Source organism: Salvelinus namaycush, chromosome 3 (genome assembly GCF_016432855.1).
Source record: "Salvelinus namaycush isolate Seneca chromosome 3, SaNama_1.0, whole genome shotgun sequence".
NCBI lineage: Eukaryota > Metazoa > Chordata > Actinopteri > Salmoniformes > Salmonidae > Salvelinus > Salvelinus namaycush.
This window is the reverse complement of record NC_052309.1, coordinates 47,403,394-47,423,485: the sequence shown is the minus strand read 5'-3', so window position 1 is coordinate 47,423,485 and position 20,092 is coordinate 47,403,394. Positions and strand designations below refer to the sequence as shown.

The 20,092-nt window shown below is 42.0% G+C and overlaps 1 protein-coding gene across 2 annotated transcripts; it reads left to right on the top strand.

Moving 5' to 3' along the window:
* Positions 1-8,021: 8,021 nt before the first annotated feature.
* LOC120031963 (ubiquitin-conjugating enzyme E2 B) lies at positions 8,022-19,440 on the top strand. Of its 2 annotated transcripts, XM_038977856.1 has the most exons (7): positions 8,046-8,172; positions 11,264-11,420; positions 11,796-11,876; positions 18,001-18,026; positions 18,419-18,508; positions 18,692-18,780; positions 19,061-19,440. In XM_038977856.1, the coding sequence occupies exons 3-7, from the start codon at positions 11,851-11,853 to the stop codon at positions 19,187-19,189; spliced, it is 360 nt and encodes a 119-aa protein (XP_038833784.1). In that variant the 5' UTR covers positions 8,046-8,172; positions 11,264-11,420; positions 11,796-11,850; the 3' UTR covers positions 19,190-19,440. The 2 variants fall into 2 exon arrangements, with proteins under 2 accessions (XP_038833774.1, XP_038833784.1); XM_038977846.1 differs by lacking the exon at positions 11,264-11,420 and having other exon boundaries at positions 8,022-8,172.
* The last annotated feature ends 652 nt before the right edge of the window (positions 19,441-20,092 follow it).

Genomic DNA, 20,092 nt, shown 5'->3' with positions numbered 1-20,092 from the left:
TTTGGGAGAAATGTCCTCTGGTCTGATGAAACAAAAATAGAACTGTTTGGCCATAATGACCATCATTATGTTTGGAGGAAAAAGGGAGAGGCTTGCAAGCCGAAGAACACCATCCCAACCATGAAGCACGGGGGTGGATATATTGAAGCAACATCTCAAGACATCAGTCAGGAAGTTAAAGCTTGGTCGCAAATGGGTCTTCCAAATGGACAATGACCCCAAGCATACTTCCAAAGTTGTGGCAAAATGGCTTAAGGACAACAAAGTCAAGGTATTGGAGTGGCCATCACAAAGCCCTGACTGACAAAATTTGTGGGCAGAACTGAAAAAGCGTGTGCGAGCAAGGAGGCCTACAAACCTGACTCAGTTACACCAACTCTGTCAGGATGAATGGGCCAAAATTCACTCAACTTATTGTGGGAAGCTTGTGGAAGGCTACCCAAAACGTTTGACCCAAGTTAAACAATTTAAAGGCAATGCTACCAAATCCTAATTGAGTGTATGTAAACTTCTGACCCACTGGGAATGTGATGAAAGAAATACAATCTGAAATAAATCCTTCTCTCTACTATTATTCTGACATTTCACATTCTTAAAATAAAGTGATGATCCTAATTGACCTAATACAGGGAATCTTTACTGGGATTAAATGTCAGGAATTGTGAAAAACTGAGTTTAAATGTATTTGGCTAAGGTGTATGTATACTTCCGACTTCAACTGTGTATATATATACACTGCTCAAAAAAATAAAGGGAACACTTAAACAACACAATGTAACTCCAAGTCAATCACACTTCTGTGAAATCAAACTGTCCACTTAGGAAGCAACACTGATTGACAATAAATTTCACATGCTGTTGTGCAAATGGAATAGACAACAGGTGGAAATTAGAGGCAATTAGCAAGACACCCCCAATAAAGGAGTGTTTCTGCAGGTGGTGACCACAGACCACTTCTCAGTTCCTATGCTTCCTGGCTGATGTTTTGGTCACTTTTGAATGCTGGCGGTGCTTTCACTCTAGTGGTAGCATGAGACGGAGCCTACAACCCACACAAGTGGCTCAGGTAGTGCAGCTCATCCAGGATGGCACATCAATGCGAGCTGTGGCAAGAAGGTTTGCTGTGTCTGTCAGCGTAGTGTCCAGAGCATGGAGGCGCTACCAGGAGACAGGCCAGTACATCAGGAGACGTGGAGGAGGCCGTAGGAGGGCAACAACCCAGCAGCAGGACCGCTACCTCCGCCTTTGTGCAAGGAGGAGCAGGAGGAGCACTGCTAGAGCCCTGCAAAATGACCTCCAGCAGTTCACAAATGTGCATGTGTCTTCTCAAACGGTCAGAAACAGACTCCATGAGGGTGGTATGAGGGCCCGACGTCCACAGGTGGGGGTTGTGCTTACAGCCCAACACCGTGCAGGACGTTTGGCATTTGCCAGAGAACACCAAGATTGGCAAATTCGCCACTGGCGCCCTGTGCTCTTCACAGATGAAAGCAGGTTCACACTGAGCACATGAGCACATGTGACAGACGTGACAGAGTCTGGAGACGCCGTGGAGAACGTTCTGCTGCATGCAACATCCTCCAGCATGACCGGTTTGGCGGTGGGTCAGTCATGGTGTGGGGTGGCATTTCTTTGGGGGGCCGCACAGCCCTCCATGTGCTCGCCAGAGGTAGCCTGACTGCCATTAGGTACCGAGATGAGATCCTCAGACCCCTTGTGAGACCATATGCTGGTGCGGTTGGCCCTGGGTTCCTCCTAATGCAAGACAATGCTAGACCTCATGTGGCTGGAGTGTGTCAGCAGTTCCTGCAAGAGGAAGGCATTGATGCTATGGACTGGCCCGCCCGTTCCCCAGACCTGAATCCAATTGAGCACATCTGGGACATCATGTCTCGCTCCATCCACCAACGCCACGTTGCACCACAGACTGTCCAGGAGTTGGCGGATGCTTTAGTCCAGGTCTGGGAGGAGAAACCTCAGGAGACCATCCGCCACCTCATCAGGAGCATGCCCAGGCGTTGTAGGGAGGTCATACAGGCACGTGGAGGCCACACACACTACTGAGCCTCATTTTGACTTGTTTTAAGGACATTACATCAAAGTTGGATCAGCCTGTAGTGTGGTTTTCCACTTTAATTTTGAGTGTGACTCCAAATCCAGACCTCCATAAGTTGATAAATTTGATTTCCATTGATAATTTTTGTGTGATTTTGTTGTCAGCACATTCAACTATGTAAAGAAAAAAGTATTTAATAAGAATATTTCATTCATTCAGATCTAGGATGTGTTATTTTAGTGTTCCCTTTATTTTTTTGAGCTGTGTATATATATATATGTCAACAATCTACACAAAATACTGTGTAATGTCAAAGTGGAAGAATTTTTGAAAACATTTTTTAAAGATTAATAGAAATGAAATGACTAAAATATAGCTGTTGCATACAGTGGCTTGCGAAAGTATTCACCCCTCTTGGTATTTTTCCTATTTTGTTGCCTTACAACCTGGAATTATTGGCCACTCAGGAACATTCACTGTCTTCTTGGTAAGCAACTCCAGCGTAAATTTGGCATTGTGATTTTGGTTATTGTTCTGCTGAATGGTGAATTCCTTTCCGAGTGTCTGGTGTAAAGCAGACTGACGTCGCTTTTCCTCGAGAATTTTGTCTGTGTTTAACACCATCCGTTTCCTTTTATCCTAAAAGACTCCCCAGTATTTGCAGATGTCAAGCTAACCCATACCATGATGCAGCCACCACCATCCTTTAAAATAAGGAGGCATTTACTCAGTGATGTGTTGTGTTGGATTGTCCCCAAACATAAAGCTTCGCATTTAGGCCAAAAAGTGTATTCCTTTTTTTTCAGTATTACTTTAGTGTCTTGTTTCATGCAAGATACATGTTTTGAAATATTTGTATTCTGTAAATTTGTATTATTCCTTTCACTCTGTCGTAAGTCATTATTGTGGAGTCATTACAATGTTGTTGATCCATCCTCAGTTTTCTTCCATCACAGCCATTGAATCACCAATGGCCTCATGGTAACATCCCTGAGCAGTTTCATTCCTGTCCTGTTGCTCAGTTCAGAAGGATGACTATATGTTTGATGTGTCTGTGTGGTTTAATACATAATCCACAGCATTATTATTAACTTGAACATGCTTAAAGATATAGTCAATGTCTGATTTGTTATTGTTACATATCTACCAATCACTGCCCTTATTTATGAGGCTTTCGAAAAGCTCCCTGGTCTTTGTTGTTGAATCTGTGCTTGAAGTGAAATACTTGACTGAGGGGCCTTACATATGTTGTATGTATGGGGGACGGAACGGTTAGTTATAGAAAAAATCATGTCAACCCCTATATTATTTCCCACAGAGTGAGTCCATGTAACTTATTATATGATTTAAGCCAAATGTTACTCCTGAACTAATTTAGGCTTATTTGAACAAAGTGGCTGAATACTTATGCATTGACTATATTTTAGGTATCAAATTTGTATTCATATAAAAAAAAATAAAAAAAAATGCATTTTTCTTCCACTTTGACATTATAGAGTATTTTGAGTAGATTGTTGACCCAAAAAAATCACAATTAAATCAATTTTAATCCCACTTTGTAACAATAAAATGTGAAGAAATCCAAGGGGTCTGAATACTTTTGCAAGGCACTAAATATGTTTAAGATACAGTTTGTATGTACTGTTATACATACTCTGAAATGACTGGGTGGTATTCTGAACGCCACTTTACCAGATAAAACCAGATATCCTATATCTCTCTGATCTGAGAGCCACTGACCGGGACTTGTTGACTTCCATAAAGCGGGGAACAGGGACGGCAGCGAACAGGTTGTTGCTGGCGTTGATGGGGCATGGTGAAGGTGACAGGAAAGATGGCCTTAGAGTGAGGTGGTTCTGGGGTAGAGGTGGAGGTACAGGGCTGTCAGTCTGAGATGAGACAGGGCTGTCGGTCATCCTGACCTCTGACCTCCTGCCTGCCCTGGAAGGCTTATGCTTAGGCTCCTTTCCACGCCTGCCTTATTCAGTGTCCTAAAACAAATAGCAGTCCATGTTCAATATGGTTGACTGGTATGGATCTTGTACAACCATTTCTATAGCGCAGTATATAGGCTTTGACTTGTATTTACATAGTTGCTATGCCCCTTTATTGCACATACAGATGGTAAAATGCTCTTGGTAAGAATATGCTAAATGACTAAGGGTCCATGTAGTTTATACCTTTACTGACTTTCTGTTACATGAGAATGGGACTACTGCTCCCTACTCCTCTGGTGCCTCCCACAAGCCACTATGGATCCTGTGCAAGCTGTTGACCTTGGTATCTTTCAATATCAACACCTGTATCTTTGGTATGAATCTGGAGCAGGAACCAGCAGTCATTCAGGTAAATGGCACTTCATCATGACATTATTACAACTACTTCACAGTATCTCATAAATGTTAAACAATTTCAAGGAAGGTTCAAGGCTAGACACACAAGACAAATCAACATGTGTGTGGCCAGACTATGACACTGTGACAATATAGTACCACATTCCCATTATTCTACAATGTAGAAAATAGTCAAAATAAAGAAAAAACATTTAATGAGTAGGTGTGTCCAAACTTTTGACTGGTACTGTATGTAAATGTAACCGATGTGAAATGGCTAACTAGGTAGCGGTGGTGCGCGCTAGCAGCCTTTCAGTCGGTGACGTCACTTGCTCTGAAACCTTGAAGTAGTGGTTCCCCTTGCTCTGCAAGGGCCGCGGCTTTTGTGGAGCGATGGGTAACGATGCTTCGTGGGCGACTGTTGTTGATGTGTGCAGAGGGTCCCTGGTTCGCGCCCGGGTCGGGGCGAGGGAACGGACGTAAAGTTAAAACTGTTACATTGGTGCCGTGACCCGGATCACTGGTTGCTGCGGAAAAGGAGGAGGTCGAAAGGGGGGTGAATGTAACCAATGTGAAATGGCTAGCTAGGTAGCGGTGGTGCGCGCTAGCAGCCTTTCAGTCGGTGACGTCACTTGCTCTGAAACCTTGAAGTAGTGGTTCCCCTTGCTCTGCAAGGGCCGCGGCCTTTGTGGAGCGATGGGTAACGATGCTTCGTGGGTGACTGTTGTTGATGTGTACAGAGGGTCCCTGGTTCGCGAGGGGACGGACGTAAAGTTAAAACTGTTACATAAGCAGGTCAAAATGTAGGTCAAACGTCTCTCTCCCCTCTCTCACTGGCTAATTGCTTCTCCAAGTACACTCGACATGCAAGGTTGCCCTGACTCACCTTTCAGGGAACCCATCTTTGGAGAAGTATCGGTGAATGAGAAACATGGAGCACGTAGCCCTGTCAGCAGGATCGATCTGTAGGCATGTCTGAAAAAAAGGAGACCGTCAATGTGAAAGTAAACAACCAACGCAAACCAAATTGTTAGGCCCAGGAGTTTTTCCAGACCATGTGACCCGTCATGGAAAATCCAGTTTTTCCTGGTGACGTAGTCAGGAAAAAACTCCTGTCCCACTCCATACACATTCTTGACTATCTCTCTGCAGACTTACATCCACTATTTCAGCAACTAAGGGGTGGAGTTTGTAGTACTTCTTCCTGGGGTCCCTGAGGAGCTGCACCTAGGAGAGGCTGGCCAAGGTAAAGATAGGGTTCTGGAAGTACAGGTCCTGCTGATGGCGAGTCAAAGGCCCGATCAAGACAAAACACGCAATTGTGTGTCAATTTACTGCACACAGTTTTACTGTACACACACTTTAATGACAGTCAATAGGTGAACTGAAAGCAGCCATTACATTACAGATAATAGAAGGGGAGCCATCCCGAGGTCCTCTCATTCCTCAAATAGTTGTACAGTACATCAATTATCCATGTAATCCAATTATGACCATCACACAGTCAGGAGTAAAACAACACCCCTATAATGAGATAGTAGCTGTACAATCACATAGCTTCCCTTCTGATTAGCACTGATAGACAGTACATGGCACTGGTTACATCCCCTGCACTCAGCGTGGTGGCAGCCATCACAGCACTATGGAGTGTAATGAATCATTAGGGTGACACACAGAGTGTTGTAAATAGCTTTTTTTGTCTGCTGGGAGGATGAGTTCTGTCCACAGACAGCTGATGGAGGCGAGAAGATGGTCTGTCAGCCTCTTCACATCCCTACCTACCTGCCACTGTGGCTATCGACTTCCATCTTCCCTGACACTCTGCCATTAGCTCCCTCCAGAGAGCCACTCTCAGCGGAGACAGAGAGGAACACACTGGGGCTGATTAGAGAGTCAAATAGCCTTAGTATCCCGTTCCACCACAGAGATTTAATAAACCACAGATTGAACCTGATAAAAGACTAATATGGAGGGGACCACTTCTCTCTCTCTCTCTCACAGTAATAGGCCTGTGTATCTACACCAAGTTAGTTATCCTAATGAAAGCACCGAAGGAAAAAACAACAACAGCAATGTTCTACCGATGCCCTCTATTTAGCTTGCGTTTATGTCCAGGGCCAAAATGTCAAAAGGATCATTGGGCTTTTCCTTGTGTAGGCATGGGTAAAAGACTGAATGCCACAGTTGAGTTCAGCATTGGTTTGTTTGTCGCTGCTGGCCAAGGATTGAATCAAGTTTATTTATAGAGTGAAGCCAATTGTCCCTCTCTGCCCCCTTGATAAGCCACAAAGCCACATATGATGTAAATCTGTTAAGCATCATGAGAATAACTAATTCATTGGGGAGCCAGGGAAAAATGAGAATGTGTCCCAAATGGCACCTTTTTCTCTAGTGCACTACATTTGACCAGAATGGGGAAAAGAGAAGAGGGTGCCATTTGGGACGCATCAGTACACTACTTTTTTGTCTCTGCGTGACCTACTTTTCAACAATGGTGAAATCCTAGCAGGCTTGTTGCCCTATTGATATCGGAAAAGCTTTGGGTTATCTGTGCTCCCTTGGAAGAATGGACAACAGTTTGATTAAGCCAGTGTATAGTCAGTTATTTGAAATATATCCACAACATTAGAGGCATCAGATGTTATCAAGTCCACATTTCCAAACATCGATGCCCACACATTTACATTTACATTTTAGTAATTTAGCAGACAATCTTTTTCAGATTCATTTACATCATAAAGCTAGAATCCTTAAACCAAGAAAACCAAAAGCTGATTTACCAAGCTAACTCAGTAAGTCAGAGACCAAAGGAATTTCCAGTTTGCCATCCCTTAACCCATTCCTATACGCTTACTATCTATAGTGCCCCTTGACAATAGTATCTTCTGGCCAGTGGAGTTTTGTTTTAAGTCCCTTGACACACCTTCTGAAAGATAAAATGCATGGCTTGCATTACGGTTTTGGAAACATAAGGTATACTTCATAACAGTGAGAAATCAGAAAAAAAACGGAAGTTTAAATTACTACACACCTTTATAGGTTTAGGGGTTTTTACATGTTACAGCGCTTGTTTACTGAAAACAAAGTGGAATATCTGTGTTAATGATCTATCATCGTCTCTTAACACCTGTGTGTAAACGCACGAAGGACGCCATACATGTGTTATCGAAGAATACTGTTGGCTGCAACTGCGTTAAAACAGTGTACAGTAAGTGTATATTTAGCATTTGTACTATTATTTTGATGTGATATGAAAGTAAAGGGCTTTATGTTTCTATAACCAGACCACAATTGAAAATCGATTGAAGTTTACATGGAATATTTGGCTGTTTTGGCTTCCAGAGCCAATTTGCCTCTGAACAGAACATGTAAGGTCCATGGACTATAAGGAGTAACATAGGCTCATTTGTCCATTATTGGGCTAGACATCCCTGATACCTGGTGTGACAACTCATATGTCTAAAGGTTAGAATACTAACCAAGTTAAGGTGTCGTATAAATTGCATGCAGTGTTCACGTTTTGGAAAAAAGTGTGTTAATTTGATAACATTTACACCACGCATCGAGAAAGTGCACTGTTCCAATCGAATGTCCTTGCGGTTTCCCCCCTGTGGAGGTACATGACGTCACTGTAGTTGTGTCGAGGAGAATAGAAAAGCACAGACGAAAGATTTACCCTTTAATAACACCGATTCGATAGATTTTTATGACCAAAGTATACGTTTTTACGCTTTGAATCATGTCTACTCCGGCTAGAAGACGACTTATGAGAGATTTCAAAAGGTAATGAAGCGTTTTAGCGTTTTTTTGTATTTAGCTAGCTAACTACAGTAAATATAGCTTGCTGGAAGCTAGCTAGCCACTTGCTCTAGTTAGCTAACAGTACAGTTAATTTGAGGCGTGTACAGTGCAGAGTTGGCTGTAGCTAGCTATCATTGAGTCAGTCATTAATATAATACCTAGCCACGTTGTACTGTCTGGTACCTAGCTAGCTAGAGTAAGATGTAACAATGTTGCTTCAGTTAGCCAGCATGCTAGAGCCACACATATGTGCTACTAGCCAGTTAACTTGTTTTTATTCATCAACATGTGTAACTAACTAGCTAAATATACTTGTCAGCCACTGCATTTAGCTAGCTATCTAAGTTAAAGGAGTAGTTACCAATTTTACAACTTGATGTTATATGGTTCCTCACCCTGAAAGTAGTTTATGGGCCAGGATAAACTTTAATCCATGATTTTGTTATTTAATAAATGCCATTACAAACTTCAGTTAACTTTGGCCACCACTAACTGAAATACTGAATCATAGGAGTCGAGTCCAAGCTGAATCTTGACCGGGAGTCGACTCTCCACGTATGTGTCATTGTTGTTAATAACAGTTGGAAAATGGCAGAGAACGGCAAGCGACAGCAGCGAAGTCATGTATTGCAATACGTTGACAAGGAAATACAAACTTTTGCGAGGTCGAATTGAGGTACAGGTGCAATGCTTAACCATCTGAAAGGGACACCGTGAGACCCAAGCCGTTGCTTGCAGCGTCGCAGGTGAATTGTGAATTCACATGGAATTTTTGCTATCGTTTTAAACGGAAAACATATTTTTTTCAAATGGCAGTTTTCAACTTTAAGAATTTTATAATTTGTCACATCTCTATTCCTACTCTACCTGGCTTCCTCTGCCATCAACTGTCCTTGTGTGTAAAATAGACCAATGGAGCATTTCTTGATAAGCATTGTGGCTTTGGTAAATGCTTAGTTTAATTCAGTCTCACACAACACCTATTGTTAGACATACATTGTTCATAAGATATTTTATTAGTTAGTCTATTTGTAGTCTACGCCACACATCAAGTATCTGGTTGGCAACATGAAGATTTCCTTACAGAGAACTGTAAGCTATAAAAACAAAGAGTCGCACACTCCATATATACACTGCTCAAAAAAATTAAGGGAACACTTAAACAACACAATGTAACTCCAAGTCAATCACACTTCTGTGAAATCAAACTGTCCACTTAGGAAGCAACACTGATTGACAATAAATGTCACATGCTGTTGTGCAAATGGAATAGACAAAAGGTGGAGATTATAGGCAATTAGCAAGACACCCCCAATAAAGGAGTGGTTCTGCAGGTGGTGACCACAGACCACTTCTCAGTTCCTATGCTTCCTGGCTGATGTTTTGGTCACTTTTGAATGCTGGCGGTGCTTTCACTCTAGTGGTAGCATGAGACGGAGTCTACAACCCACACAAGTGGCTCAGGTAGTGCAGCTCATCCAGGATGGCACATCAATGCGAGCTGTGGCAAGAAGGTTTGCTGTGTCTGTCAGCGTAGTGTCCAGAGCATGGAGGCGCTACCAGGAGACAGGCCAGTACATCAGGAGACGTGGAGGAGGCCGTAGGAGGGCAACAACCCAGCAGCAGGACCGCTACCTCTGCCTTTGTGCAAGGAGGTGCAGGAGGAGCACTGCCAGAGCCCTGCAAAATGACCTCCAGCAGGCCACAAATGTGCATGTGTCTGCTCAAAGGGTCAGAAACAAACTCCATGAGGGTGGTATGAGGGCCCGACGTCCACAGGTGGGGGTTGTGCTTACAGCCCAACACCGTGCAGGACGTTTGGCATTTGCCAGAGAACACCAAGATTGGCAAATTCCCCACTGGCGCCCTGTGCTCTTCACAGATGAAAGCAGGTTCACACTGAGCACGTGAGCACATGTGACAGACGTGACAGAGTCTGGAGACGCCGTGGAGAACGTTCTGCTGCCTGCAACATCCTCCAGCATGACCGGTTTGGCGGTGGGTCAGTCATGGTGTGGGGTGGCATTTCTTTGGGGGGCCGCACAGCCCTCCATGTCGCCAGAGGTAGCCTGACTGCCATTAGGTACCGAGATGAGATCCTCAGACCCCTTGTGAGACCATATGCTGGTGCGGTTGGCCCTGGGTTCCTCCTAATGCAAGACAATGCTAGACCTCATGTGGCTGGAGTGTGTCAGCAGTTCCTGCAAGAGGAAGGCATTGATGCTATGGACTGGCCCGCCCGTTCCCCAGACCTGAATCCAATTGAGCACATCTGGGACAACATGTCTCGCTCCATCCACCAGCGTCACGTTGCACCACAGACTGTCCAGGAGTTGGCGGATGCTTTAGTCCAGGTCTGGGAGGAGATCCCTCAGGAGACCATCCGCCACCTCATCAGGAGCATGCCCAGGCGTTGTAGGGAGGTCATACAGGCACGTGGAGGCCACACACTACTGAGCCTCATTTTGACTTGTTTTAAGGACATTACATCAAAGTTGGATCAGCCTGTAGTGTGGTTTTCCACTTTAATTTTGAGTGTGACTCCAAATCCAGACCTCCATGGGTTGATAAATTTGATTTAAATTGATAATTTTTGTGTGATTTTGTTGTCAGCACATTCAACTATGTAAAGAAAAAAGTATTTAATAAGAATATTTCATTCATTCAGATCTAGGATGTGTTATTTTAGTGTTCCCTTAATTTTTTTGAGCAGTGTATAACCTTCCAGTCACTTACTGGTTAAAAAACCACCAATGTTTCAGCATCACTGTGCCTTCTTCAGGGTAATGTCATGAATGCTTGAACCAGGTTATGTAGACAAACAGTGCAATTAGTAGATTGTTTGTCTACATAACCTGGTTCAAGCATTCATGACATTACCCTGAAGAAGGCACAGTGATGCTGAAACAAACGTTGGTATTTTTTACCAAACAAATTAATTGGAGGTTATACATATGGAGTGTGCAACTCTTTGTTTTTATAGCTTACAGTTTATTCGCAGTTAGTCAGAACCTCTACGCTAAATAATGTTCTCTGGGTGTGCGCCAGCTCATGCTTTTTATTGGATTTGCAGGGAACAGTGACATGATTCAAATGGGACTCTCAATTGGTAACAGCCCCATGTAGTAGCCTTTCCGTTGTCACGGGGATTACAGTAAATTGGGTCAGTGGTGTTCTCTGGAGAGACTGTTTTTGTAGATCCAACTACAAGTCTCACCTGGTGCGTGAAGGTAAGCTGTTAAAGTAAATTTTTATTTATTTATTGCGGTGCGCTTTGGAACGGTACTGCTGGATTTCGAGTTACCAGAGAACACTGGGGTTTGGTGATAATAAGCGGCAAGGAGGACCGATATTTAAGGTTGTAATAATGCCATTATGGTTTGGGTTGTTTTGTATGTTGAAGCCCACAATGGACTCTGGATTCTAGAATGATTGTCATGCATGGCTGTTGTTTTGCAAACAAGCAATAACACTTCTTTCAGTTTAATAGGATGCACACTTGTCGTCTTGTTTGCTCCCAAAATATTTTCGATGTTTAGAAAACCAGTCGTCGGGCCAGGGTTTAGGTTTCATTCATTCATTCCTCTCGGTTTTTCTGTCCTCAGACTTCAAGAAGACCCCCCAACTGGCGTGAGTGGTGCTCCATCAGAGAATAACATCATGATGTGGAATGCTGTTATTTTTGGGTGAGTGTTCTAAAGCCACCCTTGTTATTGTGCCAGTGTCATCATCCTGGCATGGGCATCAGGACCATACGGATTAGGTGGATATGGGCAAATTGAGCTGTGGTTTTAGGCTACAGTCAGAGTGGGAGCCAGAGGTGTGTGTTGGCTGGGGGTTAGTTTAGATGGTGACATGTAATTGTTGAACTGTGGAGGCTATTTGCCACACATACATTTATTTTGTTAATTGGAAATGAGAATATTTGTATCTGAAACCTGGAATGTATTGCATAGTCATACTCGTTATTTTTATTTATTAGGATCCTTGGGGTCCAAACAGGATTAAAACAACCATCACAACGTAAAAGCCAGATCATACATTAGTTAAACTTCTTTGTAATGCAATGTGCTATTTAATAGTCTATCAAAATTCTATTTGTTATACGGAGGGTGTAAAGGGCATCTCCTGGTGAACAAAAGTGAGAGCAGGCGTTGATCATATCAATCAAAATAATTTCAATTTATTACAATAATTCAGGGAGACCATCTCCAGAGCAGAAGCTACAACAAATGTCTAATTTGCCTTCTTTAAAGGGATACTTTGGGATTTTGGCAATGAGGCCCTTAATCTGACTCTGGGGAAGTAGATAAACTCATGGATACTGTTTTTTTGTCTCTGCGTGCAGTATGAAGGAAGTCCTTATATTCTAATATCACAGCACCAATGATCTCTAAACAACAGCTGGGGGGGGCATACAAAAAAAAATCTCTGCCTTTTTTTTGTTGGGTGCTCCTTTTAACCTCAAATTAGTTCTTTTGGAAGTTTTTCTTGGTAAGCCATTCTCAACAGCCAGAGAGGCTTGTTCAAAGTCACAACAAAAGACAGTCTGACATCAATCACTATCAACAAATATGAGTTTAATACATAACATACAGCATCAAGTATGATTTTAATAAACAAGCAAAGTGTCAATACAGGATTAAGATTGAATCCTACTACACTGGCTCTGACACTTGTCGGGTGTGGCAGGGCTTGAAAACTATTACGGACTACAAAGGGAAACACAGACGTGAGCTGCCCAGTGACGTGAGCCTACCAGACGAGCTAAATGCCTTATATGCTCGCTTCGAGGCAAGCAACACTGAAGCATGCACGAGAGCACCCGCTGTTCTGGATGACTGTGTGATAACGCTCTCGGTAGCCGATGTGAACAAAACCTTTAAACAGGTCAACATTCACAAAGCCGCTGGGCTAGACGGATCATGCGCGGACCAACTGTCAAGTGTCTTCACTGACATTTTCAACCTCTCCCTGACTGAGTCTGTAATACCTGCATGTTTCAAGTAGACCACCATAGTACCTGTGCCCAAGGAAGCGAAGGTAACCTGCCTAATTGATTACCGCCCCGTGGCACTCACGTCAATAGCCATGAAATGCTTTGAAAGGCTGGTCATGGCTCACATCAACAGCATCCTCTTGAAAACCCTAGACCCACTCCAATTCGCATTCCATCCCAACAGATCCGCAGGTGACGCAATCTCAATCGCACTCCACACTGCCCTTTCGCAACGGGACAAAAGGAACACCTATGTGAGAATGCTGTTCATTGACTACAGCTCAGCATTCAACACCATAGTGCCTACGAAGCTCATAACTAAGCTAAGGTTTCTGGGACTAAACACCTCCCTCTACAACTGGATCCTGGACTTCCTGACAGGCCGCCCCCAGGTGGTAAGAGTAGGCAACAACACGCTGCCACACTGATCCTTAACACTGGGGCACCTCAGGGGTGTGTACGTTGTTCCCTCCTGTATGCCCTGTTCACCCACAACTGCATGGCCAAACACGACTGCCAACACTATCATTAAGTTTGCTGATGACACAAAAGTGGTAGGCCTGATCACTGACAACGATGAGATGGCCTATAGGGAGGAGGTCAGAGAATTGGCAGTGTGGTGCCAGGAGAACAACCTCTCCCTCAATGTGAGCAAGACTAAGAAGCTGATTGTGGACTACAGGAAAAGGCGGGCCGAACAGGCCCCCTTTAACATCGACGGGGCTGTAGTGGAGCGGGTCGAGAGATTCAAGTAGAGGTTGACTGATTTTAATTAGGGCCGAAGTTTTCATAATAATCGGTCATTGGCATTTTTGGATGCTGATTATGGCCGATTACATCGCAATCCACGAGGAGACTGCGTGGCAGGCTGACCACCTGTTACGCGAGTGCAGCAAGGAGCCAAGGTAAGTTGCTAGCTAGCATTAAACTTATCTTTATAAAAAACAATCAAACTTAACATAATCACTAGTTAACTACACATGGTTGATGATATTACTAGTTTAACTAGCTTGTCTTGCGTTGCATATTATCAATGCGGTGCCAGTTCATTTATCATCGAATCACAGCCTACTTCGCCAAATGGGTGATGATTTAACAAAAGCGCATTCGTGAAAAAAGCACATTCGTTGCACCAATGAACATAACCATAAACATCAATGCCTTTCTTAAAATCAATACACAAGTTTATATTTTTTAACCTGCATATTTAGTTAGTTTAGAAATTCATATTAACTAGGGAAATTGTTTGTTCTCTTGCATTCAGTGCAAGCAGAGTCAGGGCATATGCAACAGTTTGGGCCGCCTGGCTCGTTGCGAACTGTGTGAAGACCATTTCTTCCAAACAAAGACCGTAATTAATTTGCCAGAATTTTACATAATTTTGACATAACATTGAAGGTTGTGCAATGTAACAGCAATATTTAGACTTAGGGTAGCCACCCGTTCGATAAAATACTTAACGGTTCCTTATTTCACTAAAATAAACGTTTTGTTTTCAAAATGATTGTTTCTGGATTTGACCATATTAATGACCTAAGGCTCGTATTTCCGTGTGTTTATTATATTATAATTAAGTCTATGATTTGATAGAGCAGTCTGAGCGGTGGTAGGCAGCAGCAGGATCGTAAGCATTTATTCAAACAGCACTTTCCTGCGTTTGCTAGCAGCTCTCTATAGTGCCTATAAGAACATCCAATAGTCAAAGGTATATGAAATACAAATGGTATAGAGAGAAATAGTCCAATAATTCCTATAATAACTACAACCTAAAATGTCTTAACTGGGAATATTGAAGACTCATGTTAAAAGGAACCACCAGCTTTCATATGTTCTCATGTTCTGAGTGAGGAACTTAAACGTTAGCTTTCTTAAATAGCACATATTGCACTTTTACTTTCTTCTCCAACACTTTGTTTTTGCATTATTTAAACCAAATTGAACATGTTTCATTATTTATTTGAGGCCAAATTGATTATATTAAGTTAAAATAAGTGTTCATTCAGTATTGTTGTAATTGTCATTGTTACAAATTTATAAATAAGAATCAGCCGATTTTAATCGGTATCAGCTTTTTTTGGTCCTCCAATAATCGATATCGGCGTTGAAAAATCATAATCTGTCGACCTCTAGTTTTAAGTTCCTTGGTGTCCACATCACCAACAGACTATCATGGTCCTAACATACCAAGACAGTCGTGAAGAGGGCACGACAAACCTTTTCCCCCTCAGGAGACTGAAAAGATTTGGCATGGGTCCTCATATCCTCAAAAGTTTCTACAGCTGCACCATCGAGAGCATCCTGACCGGTTGCATCACCACCTGGTATGGCAACTGCTTGGCATCTGACCGTAAGGCGCTACAGAGGGTAGTGCGTCTGGGCCAAGCTTCCTGTCATCCAGGACCTACAGTTGAAGTCGGAAGTTTAAATACACTTAGGTTGGAGTCCTTACAACTAGTTTTTCAACCACTCCACAAATTTCTTGATAGCAAACTCTAGTTTTGGCAAGTCGGTTAGGACATCCACTTCATGTATGACACAAGTAATTTTTCCAACAATTGTTTACAGACAATATCTCACTTATAATTCACTGTATCACAATTCCAGTGGGTCAGAAGTTTACATACACTAATTTGACTGTGCCTTTCAACAGCTTGGAAAATTCCAGAAAATGATGTCATGGCTTTAGAAGCTTCTGATAGGCTAATAGACATAATTTGAGTCAATTGGAGGTGTACCTGTGGATGTATTTCAAGGCCTACCTTCAAACTCAATGCCTCTTTGCTTGACATCATGGGAAAATCAAAAGAAATCAGCCAAGACCTCAGAAAAAAAATTGTAGACCTCCACAAGTCTGGTTCATCCTTGGGAGCAATTTCCAAACGCCTGAAGGTACCACATTCATCTGTACAAACAATAGTATGCAAGTATAAACACCATGGGACCATGCAGCCGTCATAACGCTCAGGAAGGAGACGCGATCTGTCTCCTAGAGATGAACGTACTTTGGTGCGAAAAGTGCAAATCAATCCCATAACAACAGCAAAGGACGTTGTGAAGGTGCTAGAGGAAACAGGTACAAAAGTATCTATATCCACAGTAAAACGAGTCCTATATCGACATAACAAGAAAGGCCTCTCAGCAAGGAAGAAGCCACTGCTCCAAAACCGCCATAAAAAAGCCAGACTACGGTTTGCAACTGCACATGGGGACAAAGATTGTACGTTTTGGGAGAAGTGACCTCCGGTCTGATGAAACAAAAATAGAACTGTTTGGCCATAATGACCATTATGTTTGGAGGAAAAAGGCAGAGGCTTGGAAGCCAAAGAACACTATCCCAACTGTGAAGAACAGGGGTGGCAGCATTATGTTGTGGGGGTGCTTTGCTGCAGGAGGGACTGGTGCGCTTCACAAAATAGATGGCATCATGAGGATGGAAATTATATGGATATATTGAAGCAACATTTCAAGACATCAGTCAGGAAGTTAAAGCTTGGTCGCAAATGAGTCTTCCAAATGGACAATGACCCCAAGCATACTTCCAACGTTGTGGCAAAATGGCTTAAGGACAATAAAGTCAAGGTATTGGAGTGGCCATCACAAAGCCCTGACCTCAATCCTATAGAAAATTTGTGGGCAGAACTGAAAAAGCGTGTGCGAACAAGGAGGCCTTACAAACCTGACTCAGTTACACTAGCTCTGTCAGGAGGAATCGACAAAATTCACCCAACTTATTGTGGGAAGCTTGTGGAAGGCTACCCAAAACATTTGACCCAAGTTAAACAATTTAAAGGCAATGCTACCAAATACTAATTGAGTGCATGTAAACTTCTGACCCACTGGGAGTGTGATGAAAGAAATAAAAGCTGAAATAAAGCATTCTCTCTACTATTATTCTGACATTTCACATTCTTAAAATAAAATGTTGATCCTAACTGAAATTTTTACTGGGATTAAATGTCAGGAATTGTGAAAAACTGAGTTTAAATGTATTTGGCTAAGGTGTATGTAAACTTACCACTTCAACTGTATATAATAGGCGTGTCAGAGGAAAGCCCATAAAATTGTCGGAGACTCCAGTCACCCAAGTTATAGACTTTTTTCTGCTACCGCACGGCAAGCGGTACCGGAGCGCCAAGTCTAGGGCCAAAAGTCTCAACAGCTTTTACACCCAAACCATAAGACTGCTGAACAATTCATAAAATCGCCACCGGACAATTTACATTGGGGGTCCCCTTTTGTACACTGCTGCTACTCGCTGTTTGTTTGTTACTTACGCATAGTCACTTCGCCCCCACCTACATGTACAGATTACCTCAACTAACCTGTACCCCTGCGCACTGACTCGGTACCAGTGCCCCCTGTATATAGCCTCTTTATTCTTATTGTGTTACTTTTTATTTTAGTCTACTTGGTAAATCATTTCTTCTTCTTGAACTGCACTGTTGGTTAAGGGCTTGTAAGTAAGCATTTCACGGTAAAGTCTACACTTGTTGTATTTGGCACATGTGACATATACAGTTAGATTTAATACATAACATACAGCATCAAGTATGCATAGTGACCATCAACCCTTGACACAAATGTTTCACAAATAGAACACTTGAAATCATGTGTATTGCATAAAGGGGAAACATAAATATGCTAAGCATTGTGTTAAATAAAGTTAATTTCATTTAAGAGTAATTATCTTTAATATTCCCCATTACAGAGGGAGTGATATTGTGGCAATATGTTTGTTTTGTTTGTCGGGGTCTAATTACTAGATATGAGCTTGTTACAGTACAAGTAATTGTTCCTCTCTTTATTTGCAGGCCTGTGGGTACACCATTTGAGGATGGTAAGATAAAAAAACATCTCATTCAGTTTGAGTTAGCTTACAGTAATGTAAATCATCAGTTTATCATAACACTACTGTAACCCATGAACTGGTTGAAAACAATGAACTTGGCTTTTTTATTTTTTCCAGTCATGCTAGCCAAGAGCAAAGACAGTCTTGGTATTCTAAAGTGTGATCAATTTGAACAGGTGCATGACTCCGCTGCCTTTAATTATGCTGTGTGGAATCTGGATAAGGTGCTGAGTCAGCCTTCATATTCAGGCTTATATTAGTCATGTGACAGACTGTTAGCTGTGGGGTGGACCACTTTTCTTTCTCCCCTCTATATAGGATTAGTTTGATTAATGAGGAACGGATGTTTCTTTTAAGTAACACTAATTGTCTCTCTGCAGGAACTTTTAAGCTTGTGATAGAATTTTCAGAAGAGTACCCTAACAAGCCACCCACGGTTCGATTTATCTCCAAAATGTTTCACCCAAATGGTAAGAGAGTCCCCTATGTACACATTCGAGATGTCCTAAATACTTAGGTCACGTTATTGATGGGAAAGTGAACTTGGTATGAACTGTTCAGAATTTAGCTCTTCCAGCGAGTAAGCTATTCTGTGTCATGTGATTGTGTATACATCTTTCTTTGAAATTAAAACAATCCCTTTGATCTTGTAGTCTATGCAGATGGAAGTATATGTTTAGACATCCTTCAGAATCGTTGGAGCCCCACATATGATGTGTCGTCCATTTTGACGTCTATCCAGGTAGGTTTGTAATCCTCTCCTCCATCAGTCTGACATCATGAGACTACTTTGTCTGTGTGCATTTTACAAATGTAACACAGGTTCTTTATGTAGTGTACTTAATTTCTGTTTTGCAGTATGTTCTGTATAGCCTTTGTTGTAATGTAGCATTGGTGTTATTTCTGCTCCTGGATATACTGTACGTAAGACTCTGACACCTCACTAAAAGTGTAGGGTCGAAGAACTACACGCGTTCATAGCGGTACATTCAATCACAATTTATTTTTCTTTGTGTTCACAGTCCCTGTTGGATGAGCCGAATCCTAACAGTCCAGCCAACAGCCAGGCTGCACAGCTTTATCAAGAAAACAAGCGGGAGTACGAGAAGAGAGTTTCTGCCATCGTGGAGCAGAGCTGGGTAGACTCCTAACACATCTCCCCCCCCCACCCCCTCATCACTCCTATCAAATGCTTCAATCGGTCATTTACCTCATCAAGAAAATAAGTCGACATCAGAAGAACTTAAGTGCCACCAGAAAGAGAAAGTAGGGACTTTTACTTGCTTGCCAACACATTTGAAGAAAATCAATCTGATACTTCTGTTCTTGTTCCAATTTTTTATTGCATGATGTGAAATAAGTTATTGCTAACAGAATTTGTAATATATATTTTTTTGTTGGATTGATGCTGTTATTGTTTAGTTTCTACAGAATAGTTTATTTTTTAACGTCTCGGTTTAAACCATTTGAGAGTATTTTGTCATATCGGCAAATTAGTAGAAATCCATAAAACATGACGGCTTGGTTAAAATAATGTATTTTCTGGGAAATGCTACAGTCTGTTGTGTAGCATAAATGTAAGATCAATTGACCAGCTATAAGGCAGACACATTCTTTTGCACCCATCCTGGCAGTAGTTTCAAATTACCGCCCTGAATGGAGTCAGTACTATTGATTAGTGATCAAGGTAACTGGCATCCTGCATGTCGATTTAAAAAAAAAAATTACCTAAGTCACAAACACAAAAAATTCTCATGTCATGTGTTAATTGTATCAACTTTAAGTACAGTGGCACTTGTAATAAGAGGATAATTTGTCTCATCTAGGAAAATGGACCGATAGTAGGTTGACTCCAACAAAAATCCTACTGTTTGGAGCTGTAATTGAACAACACATCTGCTAAGCCTTTTTTCCACATATTGTTACGTTACAGCCTTATTTTACAATTTAAAAAATATATATATATTCCATCAATGCCCCATAATGACAAAGCGAAAACAGGTTTTTAGACATTTTAGCAAATCTATTTAAAAAAAATACCTATTTACATAAGT

Coding starts and splice junctions, on each gene's coding strand:
- LOC120031963 (XM_038977846.1), top strand. CDS start 8,129: ATGTCTACTCCGGCTAGAAGACGACTTATGAGAGATTTCAAAAG. Junction 11,877..18,000: donor TGGAATGCTGTTATTTTTGG/GTGAGTGTTCTA, acceptor CTTTATTTGCAG/GCCTGTGGGTACACCATTTG. Junction 18,509..18,691: donor CAAAATGTTTCACCCAAATG/GTAAGAGAGTCC, acceptor TTGATCTTGTAG/TCTATGCAGATGGAAGTATA.